Below are 24,389 nucleotides of genomic sequence, written 5' to 3'. Positions count from 1 at the left end.
GTCCATCAAGTCATAATGATAAGGGCTCGTATTTTTAAAAAATATATTCTCACATGGGGGTCTTTTTTGTGATCTAGACTCCAATTGCAACCTGATCGAGTCTTTGAATCCTTTGTCAGGATAATAGGGTGGTGTTCTTTTCTTTCTTTCTTTTTAATTCATAAATGAAAGAAATTCAAATTTTCAGTTAGAGGTTAGTGAAAAAAGCTATAATTTTTTCCCATCTATGTTTTATAGATTTCCTGAAATCTATCCATGGATCTCAGGTTAAGAACCCCTGATCTAGAGGGATGAAGACAAAATAATTTAGAGTCTTGACCAAAAAAGAAAACTTATATTCTATGAATAGCATAGACATAATTCAAGAAACTCAGTGTTGAGAGGACAAATGCCAAAATCTATTTTCTGATTTTTTTGTTTCTTTGTTTCAATAGCACTTTCTTCACAGCAATTCTGTGAGATAGGTGACAGAATTATTTTCATCTTACAGTTGAGAAAACTGAGGCTCAGAGCCTATTGTTATATATCTAGTGTCAGAACTAAGACTTGAAGTTTCCAGATTCCAAATCTATATATCTTTCTCTACCCCCACAAATGGTTGTATCAATAGTCATTTGTTCTTATATCATTTGGAAATATTTAAGGATCATATTTCATACAGATATCCTGATTCTAAATTCAGCACATTCCCCCACTACACCAAGATGCTAAAATTGATGTATTTGCTGCTCTTGAGGATATGCTGCTCGCATACACTGAAGTATCTTGGGGAGTGGGCTGTGTTGTATACTGCCTATATCAAAACTAAAAAGCAGTGGGTTACCTTGTTTTGAAGTTTTAAAGGCTACAAGTAAGTCAGACCAACTATAGGATATTTCAACTCTGTCTTTAACAGTGCTGGAAGGTTGAATAAGTTGCAAAATCATTCCTTGGAAATTGTCTCTTTTTTTTAAGTATGCAAATGCTGCTGTGCTTTGTGGGTATGAGTGAGCAGCAAGTCTCAAAGAAAGCTACAAGTAGCCAAGATTCAGATAGTTTTTTCAGTAACTCCACATGGAAGGAAAGATCATTGCTTCTGAAATGAAATTCTCAGCTGGGGTCAAGAGCATGTGATGATTTCTCTGGGCTCCCCTGGTTATGAGCAGTACTTGGTGCTTGCTAAAGCACTTTGCAAAAGGTTCAAAACTACTGCCAATATCACAAACTTTGTCCTAAGCCACTAAATTTTGCTCTTTTTCACTCTTGTCTGTGGCATAGCAATGATTGTAGCCAAAGATAGAGAGCATCATTGGTTTAACCAAGTATGGCCCACAGCCCTGGTATTTCTTGTATGTCAGTTTTGCTTCAAAAAGCTAGAATTTTATAATGATTCCAGAGGTGAAATCAAAATCCCTTTGTAATGTATGGGTTTTAAAAGCCCTTGAGGGTAAAAAATTTAGCCACAAGGGCTTAAAAATTCATCAATCTTTGGCCAAGCTGATCATTAATTTCTCCTACCTTAAGTTAAACTGGTCTTTGTACAATAGACATAGAACCTGTTCTAGGAACCCCATACCTAAAACCTTTCCTGCTGGGGCTGATTGATCTTTAAGGATCTAGAATCATCTCTATGCCCTATGATGAGGGCAGAATAGAATTTCATTTGAGGAGTAGTGACACTACATTAAAAATATTTTTATTGCAGCCTCTCTTATTTCCCTAATATCTAGGGCTTGGGCTAATTCGTGGCTATGTTAATATGTTCTGGTTATAATGTGACCCAAATAGTCCTAGAATCACTATCCTGCCATTCTTAACCTTCACTCTAAAATGCAGCCTACTGATGGACACCTTGTCCTGGTTATGGGGAGCTCCATATTTGTCAGTTGCTAAGCCAGGGTTTAAACCCAAGTTCTGCCATAATAAAAGATTGTGCTTTTATCTGGTGTCCCTGCTGTCTCACCTAACATATTTGTTTAACCTGAAGCTTATGGTACCTGAGAGCTGCAGGGGCACACTCGCCACACTGCCATAGATCATGCCAGGGTTAGGAGGAGGGATTGTCACCCTGCTTCCTTTTAAGCAGCCTGTTGCTTGCCAGGCTCTCCAGGAGCCTCCTTAGTGTTAATGAGGAACGAGAGCCACGTCAGGACAAGGCAGATGGAGAATTGGCTTCTTTTGATAAAGAGGAAGCGTGTCGTTAATTGTTCTTTGTCCTCCTTCTCCTCCCCACACTCCCCCCCCCAATATTGTGCCTCTTGGCATTTCATTTTATCACCCCAAGAGTCTCAAAATGAGATCTCAAGAGTGGGTGACTCTACAAAGATTTGGGAATTATGTAACCACCAAAGGATACAATAGCATCTCCTCTCCTGTCAGAATAAGTGTGTGTGTGTCCATGTGTGTCTGTGTTATTCATACTGAAAGAATTTTCACTGTTCTTTGAATGCAGTAATAATTCATTTAGATTCATGCAGAATCCTGTATGCTATGTTCAAGACATTATATAAGATGCTAGGAGTGCAAAGAAGAATAGCAAGGAGTGTCTTCCCCAAGAGGTTTATAAACTAATTTAAGTTTCTTAGTGTTTTGTCTGACTCTATGAAATCAAGTACCTTTCTGATATAATTCCATATAATTCTTTTGGAGCTTATTATAGCTCTTTACCCACAGTGGTACTTACTACTTAAAGTTGATATTAATTGAGTTAAATCTAACATATGTTTATTAAGCTTCTACTGTGGGTAGTTAGGTGGTGGCATCTAGAGTCCAGAGTCAGGAAGATCTGAGTTCAAGCCTGGCCTCAGACACTTCCTTGCTGTGTGACCCTAGGCAAGTCACTGAACCCTGTTTGCCTCAGTTTATCATGTGTAAAACAGGTACATAATAGAGAAGAATGTTGCAAACCACCTCAGTATCTTTATCAAGAAGACCCCATGGACATGACTGAATAACAACGACATGTGCACTAAGGCATTGCTAGATGCTGTGGATACAGAGATTTAAAAATTATGTGAACCGTGCCCTCAAAGAGCTTGTGATCTAATAAGGTGAAATATGTATGTACATAAGTAATGAGAAAATGATGAAGGGCAAACGAAAGGGTTGTCCTCCCCTTGATTGGGAAGGAGCTGCCAATCAATAAATAGACTGTCCATAGGCATTTGGCAAGGTAATTTTCTGTGCTGGACAAATTGGAACTAGTAGTAGTTCTATATTCACTGTATATATAGGGATTGGCAGAAAAGAAGCATTTTTAAGTTCCCACTCTCCAACATGAAATTAAAGAGCTCAAGAGATAAGATAAAGTAATTGGGCATAAGTAAAAAATAATAATAATAAAATGAAAGAGGAAAACTTTTTTAAAAAATAAAACTTTCAAATTTATGAACTGGAAAGATAAAAAAAGAGAGAAGAGAGAAACAAGACCTTGAGAGAGTGATCCAGACATAATGTTTCTAAACTCTCTATGGCCTTAAGGCCCACAATTAATTCTGCCTGCTGATACGTGGCTTTCTCTGATTGTCCTTGATGTGCATGAAAAACAGTAACCCTTTCCCAAAGAGCAGAGAGTAACAATCTCATTCTGGCTGATTGGTTATGAATCAATTTTCCTTGCTGCCCAGAGCACATGGTTCTTTTAGGAAGGACAGTCAAATAATCTGCTAATCTGCCCTGCTTTCCTCTAGCTTCATGATTTCCTCTGCCTCATGCACCTTCTTGTGTCTGCCTGATTCTTATTTCCTCTCCTACTGGTATATTTCCGCGATGCCAAATAGTCAGGAAGACAAAGGAGGTGATCATACGGGGTGAAGGGGATGCTGAAGAATGGAAAATTCCCTCCTCCAAACTGCTTTAAGTTTTCCTTCACCCTTCTCGAGGATGTGTCTTTTAAACAAAGTTCATCTTCTTCATGTTATTTTTTTTAAATGGAAAGATCACTTGGAGATCGTTTGTTGTTTACTCAGTCACGCTAACTCATGTTGCCAGTTTTTTGGCGGCTCCAGCCAAGAGCTCTCGCCTCTGACAGTTTCTGCACTCTCTCCTTCCTCCTCTGATTACGCAGCCCAATCTGTCACCCGGACAACGGGGGTCTGTACCCTGCTGATGGCTTTCCACACTCGGCAATAATGACTTTTGGCAGGCCGGGAAGGCGTTGGAGGCGAGTTCTCTCCGTCCCTCACTCAGAGAGCCGGCAGGCCCCCTCTCCCTGTTAGTTAAAGCACTTTGTGAGGTTCTTGGGTAAATAAATGAGTCATTTTAATCCAACTGACAGGTTGGCACCTGAGCAAGCTGCCTTCCATCTGTACTCCTAGGTCTCATAGAGGCAGCCAATTGTCAAGCTAGGGCCTTCAAGACCTCACCATTGAGTGTCTTTCAGAACTGACTTGAGCAATTCTTTTACCCTAATTAGATTGCATGAGTAGAACTGGAGGAGAGGATTCTAAGTTCTAAGGGACAAGCAAGGCACTAAACACCTTTGCTGAGTCACAGGGTTGCATCCATTCAGGCATTTAATAGGCATCGTGACTGCCCCGTTAAACTGGTTGCAGCCTATTTGTAGGCTCTGAAAAGGCAAATATGGTCACTAGAGTTCTACAGTATGAGCCAAATACAGGAGTACATGTATGGGTCCCTCATGTGTGTAAGGTATGGTTGGTGAGAATGTATTTTGGGAATGGTTTAAGGTAGGGCTTTCTTGCTAGTGTACTATATTTGGCTTCACTTGAAATATTGCAACCATCATTAAAATGACATTTTACGTTAATATAGTGCTTTAGGATTTTCAAAAGATTTTTGCATACATTATCTCCTTGATCTTTATAACCTTTGTAGGTAGGCAAAGTAAGTGCTCTCCTCCACTTTTTTATTTAAACAGATCTGAGAAAACTCAAGCTTAAAGACCTCATGTTTCTTGGTTCCCTTTTCATATGCCATGCTATACATTAGATTCTATGAAGTAAGGAGAAATAGTTTGGTCAGGGACTGGAGGAAACACTTGGTATACTTCAAAAAAGCCATTTTCCATTGGCAAAAGATAACATCAGTAGAACATTAGAGTGAGTCTTGTCCAATTGTCCACAAATAAAACTGTGATTGAGTTTTAGAACTTTGAATTACTGTTCTGAAAGACTACTGGGATCTTTCATAATTTATCATTCCATTTTGTTTGTACTTTGAGTGAATTTCACAAACATCAGGTGCTATTTTAGAGTTTTATCTATTTCTCAGTGAATTTACTAAAATGATGAGCATTAAATTTTTTACAAAGCTTGTCTGAAAGGAACAGGCAGCCCATTGTCTACACGCATCTCCCGCCGAAGAGCAGTTAAATAAAATAAATCATTTCTTAACAAGAGCTTAGCAGATTTAAGAGCCCGTCAGTTTCTTAAAGACATCAACCATGGTTGGTATAGAAAGCAATTCCTGCTCTTCTTCAGATAGTGCCAAACTCTAAATTGTGCTCTCAAAAGGCCGTCAGCTCAGTAACATCAGCCTTCAGCTCTTTAGCATGTGTGGGAGTTTTATGAAAACACTTCAGTGGGTGGTTGACACACTTTTAGTATATTAGGTTTCTGCTTATTTAATAAATGCAGTTTTGCCACCAACTTAAAAAAAAATCCACATCCTGTCATGTGTTCTGGTGGAAGCTGGTGGAAGGCATCAGGTTCTGATGCCTTGTCAATGGCAATTCTATATAAATTCAAGAAAGAGCCTGGGAGTCCATATCCTGGACTTGGTCCTTTAACCACTTCCAGATATTTATAGTTTTTAAGTGATTCTCTGAACCTAGCAATACCTGGTAAAAAGTGAGTATTGTAATAGAATTGCATAACCAATATCCTAATCTCCTTAACAAGCTGGCTAAAGATGGAAAGGTACAGAAATTCTTGCTCTCTGGGACCCTTGTAGAGGGCCAGCTGGAAGACAGAATAAGTCTTTTCTCTTCAAAGTTTGGGGGATTCTCCAGTAGAATATTTCAAGTGATTAACAGGTTTGGCCTGTATTTTAATTAAGCTGTCAGATGTGGCAGTACATGGCTTGCTGCTTCTCTGCCCTCTGAGGCCAGAGGCTAATCAACTGTGGATTCTCTAAAAACATTTCTACAGCTCTCCTCTACAATCAGAAGTAAAAAGGAAACCGCTAACCTCAAAAAAAGAGATCTCTTGTATCTTCGAAGATGGAGCATTTGAGGGGGAATTAGAATTATTATAATATTATAATAGGTTATTATTATATTATATATTATAATATGTTGAGAAAAGAATGAAAGAAGGGAGAGTGGAGGCACTTACTGTACATGACCTTTTTTAACAAGTTTAGCTAAAGGATGGGGGAATAAGGAAGAAAAAATTTGGAACTCAAACTCTTACAAAAATGAATGTTGAAAACTCTTTACATGTAATTGGAAAAAATAAAATGCTTTTGAGAGGAAAAACAAAAAAAAAATCCTATGAAAGCACTATGTTGGATCTTGTTAATGGGCATCATATCCCTATCCTACCTACCTCACTAATTTGAATGAAATAAATGGGAGAACTCTTTACAAAACATAAAGTGCTATTTATATAGATGAGATATCATTATAATATGACGTATCTGATAATTAGTTGGCAGTTTTCTCTTGGGTAGAAGACATTGGAAACTGCATTCTCCACATTCTGTCTTTGTTCCTTCAGGCAAGTAGTTCCTGGCTGGCCTGCCACTATTTTCTGTAACTATCTTTTCTTTAACTGTGTTCTCTTCTATTTTAAAGGACGTTGCAGCTCGGGGCTTAGATCTCCCTCAGGTCACATGGATTGTTCAGGTAATTTTTCAGTTCTTATGGTGTGGGCATGAGGTAATACTGTATAATCTCATATAGATCCTTCAGTCCTAAGTAGAATAATTATTATTACCCTCTTGGGTGTTGCCTGGGTAACCAGTCAGTAACCAGACTTATCAACACAGTTCTCTTGACATCTTTCCTTTACTTAGCCTACCTTTTGGCTGCAACAAAACAGACAGAATATACAATCAGGTAAGGGAGGTGGCAGGCTCTCTGGCTTCCAGGCTAATGTGTGTCAGAAACTAAAGTTTCAACAAAGATATAGTCCCTGCAACCTGAAAGAAAGCTACGTGAATTACCCAGGCCCCCGGGAGGCCTCATTGTGTCCAGAAGGAGATAGCTCAGCTGTCCTGAGAGCTGTGTCCATGTACATTGACCTGCAGGGAGCAATTAAGTTCCTGACAGCATCTTACACGTACCTCTAGCTACTAGAAGCTTTGCCAGAGGGTACAGGTGTTAGCACTAGAATATGGTGGCTTTTGTTTTGTTTTGTTTCTTTTCGTTAGGCTGCTGAATGGTATTTTTAAACCGTTTCTATGTGAGAGCCAGGAGAAATGTGCCTTGTTTATGTTAGTCATGGTTTATTCACATTTTAATAGCATTATTTGACTGTGGAAAGAACACTAATCTACTCTTCCCAGATGATCACTTTAAGACTAAATTGATTGTTTCTTTTGTCCAGAAGACAGGGAGCAAGGCTAATTTTAAAGTACTCGTGGCCAAACATGTGCAACAAATTGATCAGTTCAAGGCTCCTTACACTGCGACAATTGATTAGTTTGAGATGCCTGGCCTTCCATGTATTAGAGTCAGTTTGATATTCTTCTTTTTGGTTTCTTATCAAGAAAGGTTCACTCAAGGAATAAACAGGTACAAGTAACATACAGTTAACTCTTGATCATTTTACCGAATAAAAAAGCTCATTGGCAGAGATAATGCTTAGTGTAGCAGAGAAAGAGCTGGCTAAAGTCAGGAAAGCCTCAGTTCGGAAGTTCTCCCTTGATCTACACTGGCTTGTGTAGCTCCTGGCAAGCCACTCAACCTTCTATTGTTCCAGGTAACTCCAAAGGTGCTGACTTACATCAGTGGAATGATTTTGCTCATCAGGGAATTCCTACGTTATTGAAATCTATTCAGAGATCCAGTCCCTATCCCCAATGAAAGTCTTTGCATATAAGTCCAGTATGTTGTATTCTGTCCTTTTTTTGCCAGAGACTGGGCTTCTGACACCAATCTAAATATTCAAATAAAAAGGGGAATTTGCGTTTACACAGCTTTATGAAGAAGCATTGTAGAGTTGATAGACAACTGGACAAGACTAGGCTTAGAGTCAGGAAAACCAGTGTTCAAGGCCTGCCTTTGACACATACTTACTATGAGAAAGTCACACCAATAGAAGACTTTAAGTTGTAGGTGAGTTGGTTCTCTGCATCTCCAAGGAGTTGGAAGTTCCCTAGACCTGTGAAATCATCAGTCTGGACCAAAATAGTGTACTTTTTGACTTGCTAAGCACTTTCCCGACAAATATCCCTATGATAAGTATGATTCCCATATTATAGCTGAGCAAAGAGACAGAGAGATTAGATAATTTATCTAAGATTCTACAGCTTTTAACTAGTGGCCCCAGAATTCAAACTTTCTTTTCACTATGTCCAGAGCTGCTTTTCATCAGTTTTATCATCAGTGATCACTGATTATTTATCAGTGACTTAGCTAGAAAGGATACAGCCACAGTTCTAATCTACCTAGGGAAAATACCCAGATATGAAATACTAATACCACCAGAGACATCCATATAATCCACATATCCATTATGGGGCATTGTACTCTCTAATGCACTCCTTGGGATTAGGGTATTTTCGGAGCATTCTATTAATAGGCTTTTTCTTCCTCTAGATTGCCCAATACCCTTTTCTGCCTCTTTGCCAAGGAAATAGGCCAAGGTCATGTGACTTGACTGGAGAAATTTACCCTTGTGCTTATTTTCATTCTGGTTGACTATCTCTGTGAAAGGATGTGAATGGGAAAATGATGAGGGAAGCCTGTGGAGAAATAAAATTAAAAGGAAGATATTGGGACACGAAAATGTCTCGTTTATCTGAAACTTGGCCAGTGTCTGTGTTTGCATGTCAGAATCCTGTTATTTCCAATAAGGCCTGAAGTTTCAGGGTTGAGTGATTTCTTCTTGTGATTGTCTTAAGAGTAACCACAGCCTCAGGATTTAATTCTTGGGATACCTGGAGGCAGGTAAGGGGGATTACACTTCCAATTAATGCCAATCCCTTGATCTGTGAATTCCCTCATTTTTGTTTCCCTTTTTAGTACAATGCTCCATCTTCACCTGCAGAATACATCCACCGGATTGGGAGAACCGCCCGGATTGGCTGCCATGGGAGCAGCCTGCTCATTTTGGCTCCTTCGGAGGCAGAATATGTCAACTCGTTGGCTTCTCACAAAATCAAGTGAGTCAGAAACCTGAACGAGGTTTCGGCTGATCTCAGCTAATTAACTTTCTGTCGCATTTTCCAGTGGATGGGCCTTGTAAGGCTGACGATGAACCATTAACCCTTGTGATCCCTAAATGAGTCCCAGAATAGCCAGTGGCAAAAACTAAAACCTGTAATATCTTCACTGTAAGACAGTTTTTATTGAATACAAGGCTAGGTGATGGAATGATCTATTGCACTTAGTTTTCCTCAAGAAACAAAGGTCTGCATTTAGTTTCTTTTACTAGTAAAACAATTCTCTCATCCTCATCAGATCCATGTCTCCATTGCAGCTTCTTCTATCACATACTTCACATTTCTCTCTTCTAAAAAGTCCACAGAAGAACCAATGTTGTTATAAATCTGAGTAATAACATCCAAACAGGATGGGAGTAGAGAACAGATCTAGGGTGAGATGTAGGGAATAAGCAATGAAAACCCTCATTTTGGAAGTTTTACCTTGTACCTATTTTTGTACTTTATGCATCTTTATACCAGGCTCTGAAGATAGATAGTTTAGATAGACATGATATGTGTCTTCATGAAGCTCAGCATCTAGTAGGGTACTTTGTGCACCAGACATTATATGCCTTGGAGAGGCCCAAAAGAAAATTCTGTATGAAGTCTAATGGGAACTTCTTGGCATTTGGTCCTACCCTCATAGAGCTTTCCTATTTACTAGAATTAGATATCAAACTTTTAAAGACAAATTTATATTCAACAAACACTTATTAAGTGCCAGTTGTTTACAGAGCACTGTATTATCTACATACAATTTCTAGGAGAATGCTATCCTCAAGGAGCAGAGAGGTAACTCTTAATTTCATTTGTGACAGATATAGTTTGTCAAGCAATTCTTTCTTTGTGGTTTTATTTTGATTCCATTTCACTAAAATTCGAAAAAGGTGATAAAATTACAGAACCTCAGAGTGGAAATGGACCTCATCCAAGAGCATCCAATCCACACCTGAATAACAAACCTTTCCATGACACAGCCAGTCAAGGGTCATGTGGTTTTGGCCCAGAGATTTCCAGTGAGAGAACTGCCACCATCATCAGACAGTCCCTCACACGTTGAAATAGCTCACCTTGCTAGGAAGCTTTTCTTTACTCAAGTCAAAATTTGCCTCCCTACAACTTCCACTTGTGCTACTGCTGATTCTTTCCTCTGGGGCCAAATTGGAAAAGTCTCATCTTTCTTCCAGGAGCTAACCCTTCAAATACTTAAAACAGCTTTCTTATCCTGTCCTCCCCCATCTTCTCCAGGCTGAATACCCCAGGTCCTTCAGCTAGTCCTCATATGTCATGAGCCCAAAGCTCTTTACCATACTGTGGCCTTCATGTGTGTGCCCTCCAGCTTAGCAATGTCCTTCCTAAGGTAGAGTACCTGGAGCTCAATGGAACATTGTTAGGGCAGAGGACAGTGGAATTATTACTGTCTAGTCCCAAAAGCTATGCTTGTCATAATATGCATTAAAGTACATTAGCTTTCCTGACAATCATATTAAACCATTGATTCATGTTGAGATTGTAGCCTATTAAAACCCGAAATTGCTTTCTGATAATTGTCTAACCATATTGTTAGACTAATTGTCTAACTAATTGTCTGACCAATAGTTGATCAACATAATATTAAATATCTTTTACTATATACCAATCCCTGTACTATTCTTAGGAGATAGAAAAACAAAAGTGAAAAGATCCCTACCTTTGCAAAAGTGAAAAGATCACATACAACCTTTTGGGGGAGATTGGGGGAGATTTAGGCATATGAATAAATACAGACTAGATAGAAGGTGGTTTTGATAGGGGACAGGGTGTTGGCATCTGGGCTACCAGGATACGTTCCAGGCAGAAGGTAGCATTTAACTTGAGTCATGAGGAAAGCTAGTGATTCCAGGAGGTAGAATTACAGAGGGAATGTATTCCAAGCAGAGGAAGACAGGCAGTGCAGAGACATCGGGATGGCAAATAAAGTATCCCGGATAAGGAAAAGTAAGAAGGCTAGTTTGAATGGATTGTAGAGTGAAAGAAGATTGGAAACATAGTTTGGAGCAGTTAGATGGTGCAGTGGATTGAGTATTAGGCCTCATCTTCCCGAATTCAACTTTGGCCTCAGATACTAGCTATGTAGCCCTGGAAAAGTCACTTGACCCTATGTGCCTCAGTTTCCTTGTCTGTAAAGTGACCTGGAGAAAGAAATGGCAAATCATTCTGGCATCTTTGCCAGGGGATCATGCGTAGTTGGACATGACTGAAAAACTACCAATCAAGATTGGAAAAGTAGTTTGGAGCAGGTTATAAAGAACTTTAAATGATAGGAGTTCATTTAATTTTATCAGTAAGAGAGACTGGACTTTATTGAGTAGGAGCAGGTGACATAACTAGACCTATACTTGAGGAAAATCATTTTGTCAGCTCTATGGATAACTAATTGGAATTGGGAGAGAATTTCAGCAGGGAAACCAATTAGGTGACTATTATTAAATCCAGATTTGAAGTGATGAAAGTCTGAATAAGTATGGTAGCAATGGATAAAGAGCTACAAGGATGGATTCAAGAAATGTTGTGGAGATAGAAATGACAATATTGGACCACGGACAATGCCTTGAGGTACACCCAATCAGAAAGAACAAGATATAGATGCTAGTCCTGCAAATGAGAGTGAGCAGGTTGCAAGAGATCAAATGATAAATCAGTGTCATCAAAACCAAAGGGAAAAGAATATCTACAAGGAGGGAAAGGGGTAGTCAATAGTGTTCAATGTTGCAGAACAATCAAGGAGAACAAGAATTAAGAAAAAAACCATTGGATTGCACAATCAAGAGATTTTTAAAATTAGATTTGGACTGTCAAGGTCTTTTTGAATCTTAACTTTGTTGTCAAATGTGCTAGCTATCCTGACTTTATGTTACCTATAGATTTGGTAAAGTTGCTCTCTGTGCCTTTGCCCAAGTCATTGTCCCTCCCTCTGCCCCCAGGCATCTGAGGTTAAGTGACTTGCCCAGGGTCACACTGCTAGGAAGTATTAAGTATCTGAGGCTGGATTTGAACTCAGAATCAAATCCAGAGTCAGTCTCTATCCATGCTCCATTTAGCAGCCCCTTAAAAAGATATTAAAAGATGTAAAAAGCAAGGGGCCAAGAATACATCTGTCTGATTCTTTCTTGGAGATATCCTTCAAAGTGAATTATCAAACCACTCAGAACTGTACTTTGAGTCCAGCCACTCAACCAGTGCTGAAGCAACTTAATTGTGCTAACAGAGCCTGAGAGAATCTGTTCTTCCTACTTGCTAATTTTAAAACAAGATGATAGAAAGCCCAAATCAATGAATTTGGAATGGAAGTTTTTATTGTACACTTATGATGTCCAAGTTACTGTCCCAATTGTTTCTTCTCTTGCTTTGTTAAGATTTGTAGAACCTTTGGAGTCTCTTCTCTGCTACAGATTTAGCATTACAGGATTTAGAGACCATTTCATTGTCCACCTTCCTAATTTTATAGATGATGAGGCTGAGACTTCAAGATAGAGTGATCTGCCTACAACCCTTGCAGTTAGTAAGTAACAGAATCAGGATTAGAACTCAGGTTCCCTAAATCCAAATCTAGTGGTCCTGCTACCCTTACATTGCGGTTGCTTATTTGTAGAGAGGTTCTATATTTACATACACTTTTGTTCTCACCCATAAACACAAATTTAAGTTCTCATTCTTTGGCAATTATTATGTAAGGAGAGACACTTTGATTCCACAATTCTATTCTGACTCTGATCCAGGCCTGCACATTCATGTTCCTACTCCCTCTTGATGACTCAGTGGACTTCATTTTCCTCGGTGCACTTCACTCTCTGTTTCTCCTTCTCTCTCCCTCTCTTCATGTGCCCTGTCTGCCTTTCTATCTGTCTCTCTTTCTCCTGCCACTCTCTCATATTCCTTTGTCATTTTAGAGTCAAATTGAAATTGTCTGATGACAGTGTTTTCCACATTTCTTCATTAATCTTATTTGATGTGGAGTTTTTTGGAAAACAACGTAAATACAAAAGAAGGGGGAAAAATCGGTAGCAAATGCTAATCTCTTCTTGAGCTGTGTCTGATGTAGAATGAAGACAGTAACTGTCATCCCTGGTAACAGTTTTTTCCCAAAAAACAAACAAACTCCAACACATTTATTTAATTTGTTGCATTTTTAAAGCAGAATAACTCTTTATGCTGTGGTTAATTTGGTTTGTTGGAGAGTGATAAGCATAGGAAATTTTTTTCTTATTACAATTTCTTTTAATATTCTTTTTGAATTTTTATTTTCATTTCTAAATTCTATCCCTCTACCTGTTGAGAAGGCAAGAAACACTACATCCATTCTACATATGAAGTCATGCAAAATACATATTTCCACATTAGCTATGTTGTGTGGGAGGGAAAAGCAAGAAAAATAAAGAGAAAAACAAATAAACAAGCAAAATGATGTTTGAATCTGACCAAAGTCCATCAATCCTCTATCTAGAGGTAGATAACATTTTTCATCCTCATTCCTTGTATTCTTGTATTTATCAGAATTGCTAAGACTTATTGTCATTATAATATTGCTTTTCTTGGATATATTGTTCTCCTGGTTCTGCTTACTTCATTTTGTATCAGATCATGTAAATTTTCTCAGATTTTTCTGAAATTATCCCTGTCTCATTTCTTACAATACAATGTAGTATTCCATCACAATCATATACCATAACTTTTTAGCATCATTTCTTTCTCATATGAAGGTGTCCCTCTCAACTTATTTTTTTTTAAATGGCTTTTCCATGAAGTTATCAACATCCCTCTTGTGTGCCCCATTTGCCTGTTCTCACTACCTTTGCCTGTTCTCACTACCCTTTCTGACTCTTCCTGCCATAAACTCTGTTGAGTTGTGAGCTGGCAGGATGCCAAGGAGTGTGTTTGGTTGGGAAGGGGTAGAGGTTGTTCAAGGAAAGAGATGACACATTTCAGGCAAATCATTTTTTCCCTCAAGGGGCATCCCCTCAGTTTCCAATTCTTTGCAACCACAAAAAGAACTGTTATAAATATTTTTGTACATAAGAATGCATAGAAAATATTACTAGGATAATAGATAAGTGTAATATTGGGTCTCTAAAGGGATATGGAAAAACTTATGACATTTATTTAAGGAGACTTTTCCTGTTATAGATGTTATTGCCCTTGCCGGAAAGTCCAGATACTGGGGAAATGTTATATATAAAATGTAGTACATAAAATAATTATTTATTAAACTTGCTGCCTCCATTTTGGGAGTAAGATAATATTTCTCTGTATTGTAAAAATTATTGTAGCTCAAATTTCTGTAGCACTTTAAGGTTTATAAAGTGTTTTTCTCAAAACAACATTCTCACATAGCATAGTGTCACCATTTCATTGATGAGTAAACTGATACTTAGAAAAGATCAGTAACTTGCTGTCACACACCATGTTTAAGCTGGGATTTGAGCCCTGATCTTCTATTGCTTGTCCAGTGTCCTTTGTACTACATAACCCTGCCTTTACACATAGGTCCCTTTGATGATCAGCATGAGAAATTTCAACTAAGAACTAGTTAGTGGATGATGGCAGAAAGGGGACTCTTGCTTTCAGGAATCTTGCACACTCCCAAGTCCATTGAAGAAGTGTGTTTATGTTTGTGTGCACACATGGGAGAGCCAGGCAGCAGGATGCTGGGATGGCTGATGAATCATGGAGAAGATTCAGAAAGGCAGGCTGAGGCTCCCAGCAGCAAGGGCCATCACAACAAATTGCTGCCTGCCTTCATAAACGGAGCATTGTGGAGCTAATCCTGACAATTTAATTTAGCATACAGGGCAAAAGACAGGTGCACTGGGCCTCTGCCTCTTCTGTCTAAATGCTGATAACTTTGCTCCTGCATCCTTTCGACTTCTTTGAATTTGCTAAATTCTTAACTTTTTCCCTCCTCCCCTTTAAATGTGATTCTAATGAAAGTCATCACTGATTTATTAAAATGTAAATGCTTCATCAAAACATGTATTTCTTAGATCAGGCACCAGACAGTTCCCTGAATTTATTTATTTATCTCTTTTCATGGGAAGGTGGGGGAGATCCAGCTCTGTGGCTAGAACCATAAATAATCAGAGCAGATTCTCTTTGTTCCTCAGAAGAAAAGATTTCTTAGAAATAGGAAGGAGAGCCCTTTAAACTGTAAATCACTCAGGTTCATTTTGAAATTCCACTCATCTAAAGGCATTTAGACTTTGCCACATTCGAGCCAATGGTCTAGAAGTCCTTTCCTGCTCAGAAAAAATCAGTGGCCCTTCACAGTTAGGAAAACCATACACATCACTCTATCACTTAGTCACAATTTAGAGGGTTTTGAATGCCTAATTGTCCCTCTACTCCCCATCTCTTCCCCCTTACTCCCACATCGCCTATTCCCAGCTTCCCTTCAATATTTATTTGATTGAACTTTCTGTTTCTATTGCATTTGTGTCTTTCCTCTTTCTTCTGAAGGAAGAAAAAGCCCAGAATGGAAGCATGTGTCAGAGAGGGAACTTGGCTTCTGTCTTTTTTTTCCACAGCATTCCAAGGGCAATGTGGAAGCAGCCTCGACAGGCTTTGCATCATTTCTTTCTCATATGAAGGTGTCCCTCATAACTTATTTTTTTTAAATGGCTTCTCCATGAAGTTATCAGCATCACCCTTGTGTGCCCCGTTTGCCTGTTCTCACTACCTTTGCCTGTTCTCACTACCCTCTCTGACTCTACCTGCCGTAAACTCTGTTGAGTTGTGAGCTGGCAGGATGCCGAGAGAGACAGAGGAGTGTGTTTGGGAAGGGATAGAGGTTGTTGAAGGAAAGAGATGACACATTTCAGGCAAATCATTGTCAAAGACTTGACGTTTTCATTCATAGCTGTGTCAGAGTAACCTTTGGGGGAAAGGGGAGACTTGTCTTCTTCCACACAAGAGATTGCCATTCATGTTTTAATTTGCTATTATATTTTTCAAAAACAAAAAACAACAACAACACAAAAAAATCAGTTGTCCTTTTGTGATCCATTTCCCTCCCCCAGATCCTTTTTTTTTTCTTATCTCTCTCTTTCTGGGAAAGGAGTTTTTCTCCGATTCTTTATTTTCTGCTTGGTATATGTGTGGAGAAAGAAAGGTTCATAGGATTTAGAGCTGGAAAGGATTTTGGAAATCATTTGGGCCGGCATCATTATGAAGAGAGAGAAACTGAGGCCTGGAGAAGTGAGATGACTTACCCAGCTAATTAGCAGCAATACTGTCTACCCTGCTTGCCTTGTATATTCTGAGTCTGTGACTAAGCTGAAGAGTTGGATGAAATTTCAACTTTCTGGACCAGACTTTGCATTGCTTGGCAAGTCTAACAATGTTGCCCTTGTTTCTGAAGGAGAGCCCAGCAGAACATCCCTTTTTTCCCCCTAGATAAGGCTCATTTTAGCTATTTGCCCACAACTCCTGCCATCTTTTCAGTCACACCCAAGGATTGATGAGATAGTTTGACTTTTGGTCTGCTTAACAATTGAAAGGACAGGAGCAGGGAATATATTACATGCCAGAATAAGGACTTTTTATATAGTTTTATGTAGGTGGAGGCTTTTTGGACTCTTACAGCATGAAATTTATTTCTTTCCTCAGTAATTTCTTCTCCAGAATATTAATGATATAGACAAGCTGTATTAAAATACTTCATTTTGGTATTCTCAGTGAAATGTAACCACTTCTGGAGAACAGGGAAACTTGAAAGCTCTCTGTAATATCTCTATGGTCCTACTTCCTTCCACCTAAGACAATGTGGAGCCAGTAAATATTTATTTCATGTTAGGAAATAATGAAACAATTCCAAAAGCTTAAATGCTAACTGGTTTTTTTTTTAAAGTTTAGCTGAGAAGACATGGTATTTTCCTGTAATTCTGCCTTGGGTATCATACCACAAAATAATGCAGAGGTCCTTCTTCCTTTGGAATTCTTAAAGATGTAGCAAAATATCTGTTTTTCTTTTTTCTTGAGTTCAATTACCTTGAAATAAAATAGGCCATTTTTATTCCATAAGCTGTCTTTTAGGAAAAAAGAAAATTCAGTCTGAGATATTCTTCTTATTTCAGTATATCCGAGATAAAGATGGAGGATATTTTATCTATTTTGGCAATGGATGATCGTTTTAAGGGAAGACGATGGGGAAACAAGGTGAGTTTTCTTGTTGAGATTTGTTAGCATATTTATTGCTAGTAAGTATGACCTGTTTCTTGTTTTGGGGTAATGTTCTTGATGTTAAGGGTTAACAATTGCCTTTATAAGTTAAGTCTATATTCTAAGAGCCATGAAAATTAGATGAAGCCAAATTAGATAGAGCATTGATTTTTCTCTCCTCCTCACTACCCCCTCTTTGATTCTGGACATGTTTGCTGGTTTCATCCAGTTAATGGGCTACAGTCCATACTGGAAGCTTGCCATACAACAGCAGGCAGAGTTACCAGAAAGGAGGTCCAGGCCAGAATGAATTTGGAGGCAGAAGTATATGCTCAACCCTGGTGGTCCCTCTCCAGATTATCAGCAAGGACAACTGACTCCAGTCCTTCATCCAAGACAGCAGGGAAAAAAATATCTCCATGTCTCCTTTCAGACCCACTCATTTCATCCATTTTTTAATGTGTGTGTACTATACACAGAGGAAGAGTAAAGTTGCATTCATTAAGAAGAAAAATCTTTATTATCCGTGCAGCTCCATATGGAAGTACTGAACAGTGGTAGACAGCTCTGAGCATCCTTGTCTCCTCTTTTCCTTTTTTGTCTCAGGCTTTTCACCCTGCTGGGCAATAATTTCCACCCCAAACCCCCATACTCTTCAGTATGGTATGTATGCACCTATACATAAGCACATTGAGATGCTATCTGTAGTTTTGTCCATGAAATATTAATTACTTGAATTTTAGTACGCAGGTTTAAATATTTTACGTTTGTTTCCTTATGCCTGGGGATAGACTGGAAAATCAGAGCCAAGTAGATCAAGCTTAAAAATCTCTTTATTCTTCTGAGTGTCTTTATTTGGCTCTGTCTAAGGTACTGGGAAGGTTGACTGATCCTGTTGTAAGTTCTCTTGTTAAAAGGGGCAGTTGAGAAATTGTCTCCAATACATGAAGAATTAAAAACCAACTACCAACCACGTCAACTTTCCCTTTTTGTTTCCAACTAGGCTGGAGCTCTCTAAACATTAACACAGAATTAACTTCCTTTTAGATTAAAAAAAAGAGAGACATTTAACTCTATGGAGCTAAAACCTTTCAAAACAAATATTATTACACCAAAAATCTCTATGGAACTAACTCATATTTATATAGTGTTTTGAGATTTACTTGTAAAGCATTTTGTCATAGTCCTGTGAGGCAGGTATAGTATGAGTTTTGGTCCTCATTAATAGATGAAGAAACTAAGGATTTAAAAAGTCAGGTAACTTGCTGATGATCACATGTCTGAAGCAGCTCTAACCCAATCTTGTATAAGCTCCTACTAATCACCCCTTATTTCTAACAATTTTTCTTTGGGTGGGGGAGGTTGTTTGTTTTTTTTTAAATTCCAGCACAATAATGAAACTGGGATAATGCTACACAGTTAGCCTTAACACACACACACATACACATTTTTTGACCTGTTTATGGCCATACATCTTTGTACAACAAATCTGTGATTTCATCAGTGTAGAGATCTGCAATCTGTTGTCTTAGAGAATTGCCTAGGACCTTGAAGTTCCCACAGTCAGAATGTGACAGTGGCCAGACTTCATCCATGTCTTCCTAGTTCTTTATACATTATTTCATATTGCCTGGAATATAAATGCTGTAAGATGTGCAAAACACTTTCCTCACAAGTCTTTTGAATTAGATTAGTGCATGTGTTTATTTTTTTTAACCCCATTTCACAGGTGAGGAAACTGGGTCAACGGTCACACAGTAAAGCCCTAGAAGCCCTAGAAAGCACAGACATTCTTTTTTCATCCAGCAAGAGAAGTCATGTGTGTGTCACTCTCAGTTCTTTCCTTGGGAAAATTCACATACGTGGTCTAAAATGGTTTTAATAATAGTAATAATTATGTACATAAAACACTTTAAAATTTAACTTTTTTTTTTAATTCAAGACAATTGGGATTAAGTGACTAGCCCAGGCTCATATAGCTAGGAAGCATTAAATGTCTTAAGTCAGATTTGAACTCAGGTTCTCTTGACTCCAAGGTCAGTGCTCTATCCACTGTACCATCTAGCTGCTCCTAAACACCTTAAATTTAAAAGTACCTTTATATATGATCTCAGTTAAACATTACAAGAACCATGGGATTTAGGAGAGCAAGAATTATTATATCCATTTTTCATATTTGAAAACTGAGAGGTACAGTAACTTTCTCAAAGAAACCAAATTAGTTGGTCAGAATTGATGAGCTTTCTGATTCTGTTCTAGTGTTTATTCCACTGAGCTGAATCTGAGCTAATAGTACTTTAGCAATGTAGGAATCTCATTGCTAGTATGAGGACTCCCTCATATAGATAGTTCAACATTTCATAACTCAGTAGTTGTAAGCTAGTAGCAGAAAGTGTTGATGTAGCTAGAAAATCCATCACCTGTGGTGAGCCTGTCGATGAGTTCCTCTGAATATAGAGATGGACTGGCCCTTCAACTACAGATATTGCTGTCCTTCCCCAGGTCTATGCTTGAAACCAACCTGCCAGAGCCTGTGCTCTGCTGAGACTAGCAGCATCACTACACCATGAGGAAGCATTGAGGGAGAGCGTTAATGCTTATTGTACATTTTATTTGGTCCACACTTGTAAGTTCGGTGATGGAAGTAACTCCCTCTTCATAGCAGTTCGACTACTTATTCAAAACTTAGCATCTTAGAGTGTAGCCTGAGGGATGGAGAAGTAGGACTACATGGCACGTAGAGTGAGACACAGGACTTTAATCCTCTCTCAACTCCATATATAGCATGTAGTCTTTGTGATGTCGATAGTAGTGATGATGGTAATGATTGCTGCCTTGCCATTTTCTGTTTCTTTACCTGTTAAGATCTGTATGCCCATCCCAAGTTATCTTTATGACAGTTTGCGAGGTTGGGTCTATTCCTTTGTAGGGATTAGTATTCCCATTTCAGAGATGAAGAAACTGAAGCACTATATGTGTGTGGGAAACTTGAATTAATTTAATCACAAGAAAAGAATGAAAATCTGGGCTCAATGCTTGGGATTATACTATACTGCTAGCAGTATAATAGATAGACCTCTGAAGCTGGATTCAAATCCAGTCCTAAGCTCTGAGCCTCTGTCTGCTTCAATTTCCTCTGCTATAAAATAGGGATAATAACAGCACGCATCTTACAGGGTTGTTGTGAGAATCAAGTGAGATAATATTTGTAGAAAGAGTTTAGCAGAGATTACACATAATAGGTGTAAATACTTATTCCCTTCCCCTTCTTTCCTCCCCCCAGCCATCTTTTTTCATCAGGCTACAATCAAAAAGAAAACAAACATTTGTCTACTGTCTAGAGGCTAGCAAGAGCTTTACTCCCTCCCCCCCCCAAAAAAAAAAAAAAACTGACCCAACTTCAGAGGCCATTGGAGATTGGGTGAAATCAGATGGGTATAGCAAGCTCAGTGCACTTGGATCACAGGTCTGTAGATCAAGAGTTGGTGTGCCATATAGAATAACCTCTTCTTTGTGTAGGAAAAAAGCTGAGACACTTCCTGGGTTTCATAGAAAGGAAGTATAAGAACTAGGATTTGAACCAAAATCTTGACTCTAGAGCCAGTTTTATACCAATCCTAGAACTGACCTCTTAAAGAGAATAGTCTGTATTCTACTACTGGCTACCAAATAGTTCTTTCTGGGAAGAATGTCTCCATTCTTTGTACCTTTCTTTCAGGCAATAATGATAGAAGGAAGAAAGTTAGATTTATCCTGATAGTTTTCCTTTTCTTCCAAAAGTGAAAAATAGCATCTGCATTTTTCTTTTTAGCCTAAGGAATCTGCAAGAGTAAGAAACACACATACACACACATGTATATTTCCCACCCCCACCCCCCCATTCTGATTTGAGGAGCAATCAGGAAGACTTGCTAGAATTTGGAGGGTTTGTTGGACCTCAATAAGGTTCTCAGTTTTTCTTGTTTAAAAAAAAATTGATAAGGACTGCACAAAAGTGTCTCCAAATTAATTAGTATCATCACTGAAATAGAATTCATTCTATCAGATATTAGATGTCATATAAACAAAAATTCGAGATTAACTGATTTGAGATCCCTGTTAAATATGCGTTTTTAAAAATTTAATCTATTTGATCAAAATAGTCAAGCTATTGTTGACTCAGTCTAAGACAATCCTGACACAGGTGAATAGTGAGAAAAATAGAATAGGTACCATATGCAATTTCTAATCCTACTTTGTGTGAAGAACCGAGTACATACAACTTGCCCTTCTCATAATTTACCTGGTCTCCTCTGTCTTACGAAGAACTATGCAGATGCATGTGGGTACAATCACTATGTATTTTACACAGACGTAGAGAAACCTCATTATAATGCAGCTCTTCTTCACCCAGCTCGATTGAAGTCCATTATAAGTATCCCTTCAGCGCACACCTTTTTGGGCTTCTGTGAGAAATAAGAAAGTGGTGAAGCACCTGTAAAATGTATATTTCATATTTAGGTATATAAAATATATATGGCTACGTCTGGGTGTGTGAATGTTCACCCACCTACAAAGAGAATAAATCTGATCTTTCAACTTTACTGGGAAACACTCAGAAGGTTCTAGGGACCTTGGGGGGAAAAATCAGCCTAGCTATAAGGTGATTAAAGCAAAATCCTTCCATTTTGTTTAAAACCATCTTGGAAGCTGGAAATATTAGGGCACGCTCTTTGAAAAACCATCCAAAACAAAACCCACCACCACAAATTTATTATAACTCCCCCCGAAAAAATTGTTTGGCTACTTTTCTTGATCTTTTTCTTAGTCTAATGGGTTGTAAAATTTCCCTCCTTATAAAAATAAGCCCCAAATTGTCTTTGCTACAAGTTGCTTGTTACTATGAAATGAGTCTTGAAACTTAGCCTAACTTGAATTTTCCTTTGGCATTGTAAAATATTAAAATCAGATCACTAGCTTCTTGTTCTCTCCTGTTTGATCTATGTCTACCCTCCCCAAGATCATTGGGCCCTTCCAAACAGAAAGAGTAAGGGATGCTCAAAGAATGATAGCAATTTTTCTACCTTAACAACCATTGTCCTCCACTCCATTGGTTGCAAGTTAGCTTCATTAACCAATACTGAATCTCTGTGCTTTTGAGGGTGGGGGAGCCAATCCTATGGGGTATTCATATGCCTTCAGGGGTTTGACCCATTCTCATTAAGGGAGCATTTTGCCTGTCTGGGGTTTGAGATTATGCAGTATAACTCTGGCCCCCTCCATTTTCAGTTTAAATTTAGACTGTCCTCCCCAGAAGACAACTCAAAAAATGCCTCATTCATTCTCAGGAGGGGCAATTTTAAAATAAAGTATTTCTGGAAGGGGGGTAAGTGGGGATTAGAGAAGGAAAGAAAAGCTTTTTCATAAGCACATTTTATTTTTTTCCATTAACTTTCATTTGTTTTTCTCAAATTGACCTTACTATTTCAAAACCATCAACCTAGTTTGTTCTCTTATTTTCTACATATTTCACACATACACTCATCTATCTATGTGTATGTACATATATATATACTCATTTGTATATAGACACATAGATATGTGTATGTGTGTATATGTGTGCGCGCGCGCACACACACACACACACACACACATATATATATGTATGTATGTGTGTGTATATATATATATATATATATATATATATATATATATATATATATATATATATATATATAATTTTTTTTGGCTAGGAAGAAAAGATGCCTCATTTTGAAACCTAAAGGGGGGAATAAGAAAAGCCCTTTGTAATATATTGCCATATTATCACTAAATCCCCTGACAGTTGTGACACAGAAGCAAGTCACCTGTCACTTAAGCTTGAGGTCTCTTTAATTTTCTCCTGGAATTCGCACCAGGCTGTCTTTAATTTGAGGCCTTTATTGGAATTCTGAAACCTTTCTGCCTCCCTGGCTCTCAGATCTATTCTGAGTGCTGTTACAGAATGTATACAATAACCAACAGAGGGATTCGGAGAGGGCTGAAGCTCTGTTTATTTAACACTCTAGAGGGATTTTTGTGCTTATTCGGTCCTGGCTGCCCGGCTTTCAATATCGCTTTGACAACCGTTCTGCCCTTCTCATTAATTTTAAACAGTTAAAACACAGGAAAAAGAGGAAAAAGTTTTCATTATTAAAGTGCTTTACTTTTTAATAACAGAGGATTCTGTCCGCCAGGGGAAAGGGCATCTTCGCTAATTTCACATTCATATTAAAAAACGCTGGGAAGGTGACAGTTGTGCTGCTGAGATGGCTTAACGAAAAAAGGAGGGGGGAGGGAGTTTGCATTTCACATCAGTTAAGGGGGTAAAAAAATCCTTGTTAATGACAATAGCAAATGTCCACTTTCGTAACACAGTTCCTGCTGACTTTTCTCTTGACATTTTATCGTAGAAAACCCTTAGGGGGACCATGTACCGTGAAATCAGCTACACTGTCATCAGCTAAACAGGTGGCAAGGGATGATTTGACTAAACTAAAAACATTTTCAGATTGTTAAGTCTCTATTAAGTACAGAGAGGTGCATCGATCAGAGGAATCAAGCCTTTTCTTTTATTCTCCCTGTTCTTCCTCTGGCTGCTATAAGAGTGGAGGGGAATTCACCCGAGTCCAGGCCTGAGAGCAACCAGCCAAGCACAGAGACTTGGGCCAGTGCTCCCCCAAGATGACAAGTGCTGGGGAATGATTCCCTACTCTGGGTCTATCTTGTGTGTCCCACAGAGGGCTGAGGGCTTGGTAGCCGATCTCCGTTTCTGTGAGCCATGTTCTGCTGGCTCTTTCCTTTTTGTCCTCTCTAAAAGGCATTCCTGTTTGATTTTGAAAGATCTGGAAAAGAGACCGTCACCC

General features: G+C 38.6%; 1 protein-coding gene across 1 annotated transcript in view; it reads left to right on the top strand.

The window, feature by feature from the left end:
* The window catches only part of DDX31 (DEAD-box helicase 31), a 92,178-nt gene that overhangs the window by 35,358 nt on the left and 32,431 nt on the right, over positions 1 to 24,389 (top strand). The window contains exons 15-17 of the mRNA XM_051980246.1: positions 6,737 to 6,787; positions 9,131 to 9,270; positions 17,421 to 17,502. Coding sequence (XP_051836206.1) covers positions 6,737 to 6,787; positions 9,131 to 9,270; positions 17,421 to 17,502 — 273 coding nt within the window. The remainder of the gene's footprint in view (positions 1 to 6,736; positions 6,788 to 9,130; positions 9,271 to 17,420; positions 17,503 to 24,389) is intronic.

This window comes from Antechinus flavipes, chromosome 2, assembly GCF_016432865.1.
Source record: "Antechinus flavipes isolate AdamAnt ecotype Samford, QLD, Australia chromosome 2, AdamAnt_v2, whole genome shotgun sequence".
In the NCBI taxonomy this organism is placed as follows: domain Eukaryota; kingdom Metazoa; phylum Chordata; class Mammalia; order Dasyuromorphia; family Dasyuridae; genus Antechinus; species Antechinus flavipes.
Note: the sequence above shows the minus strand (reverse complement) of the source record. Positions and strands in the feature narration are given on the sequence as shown.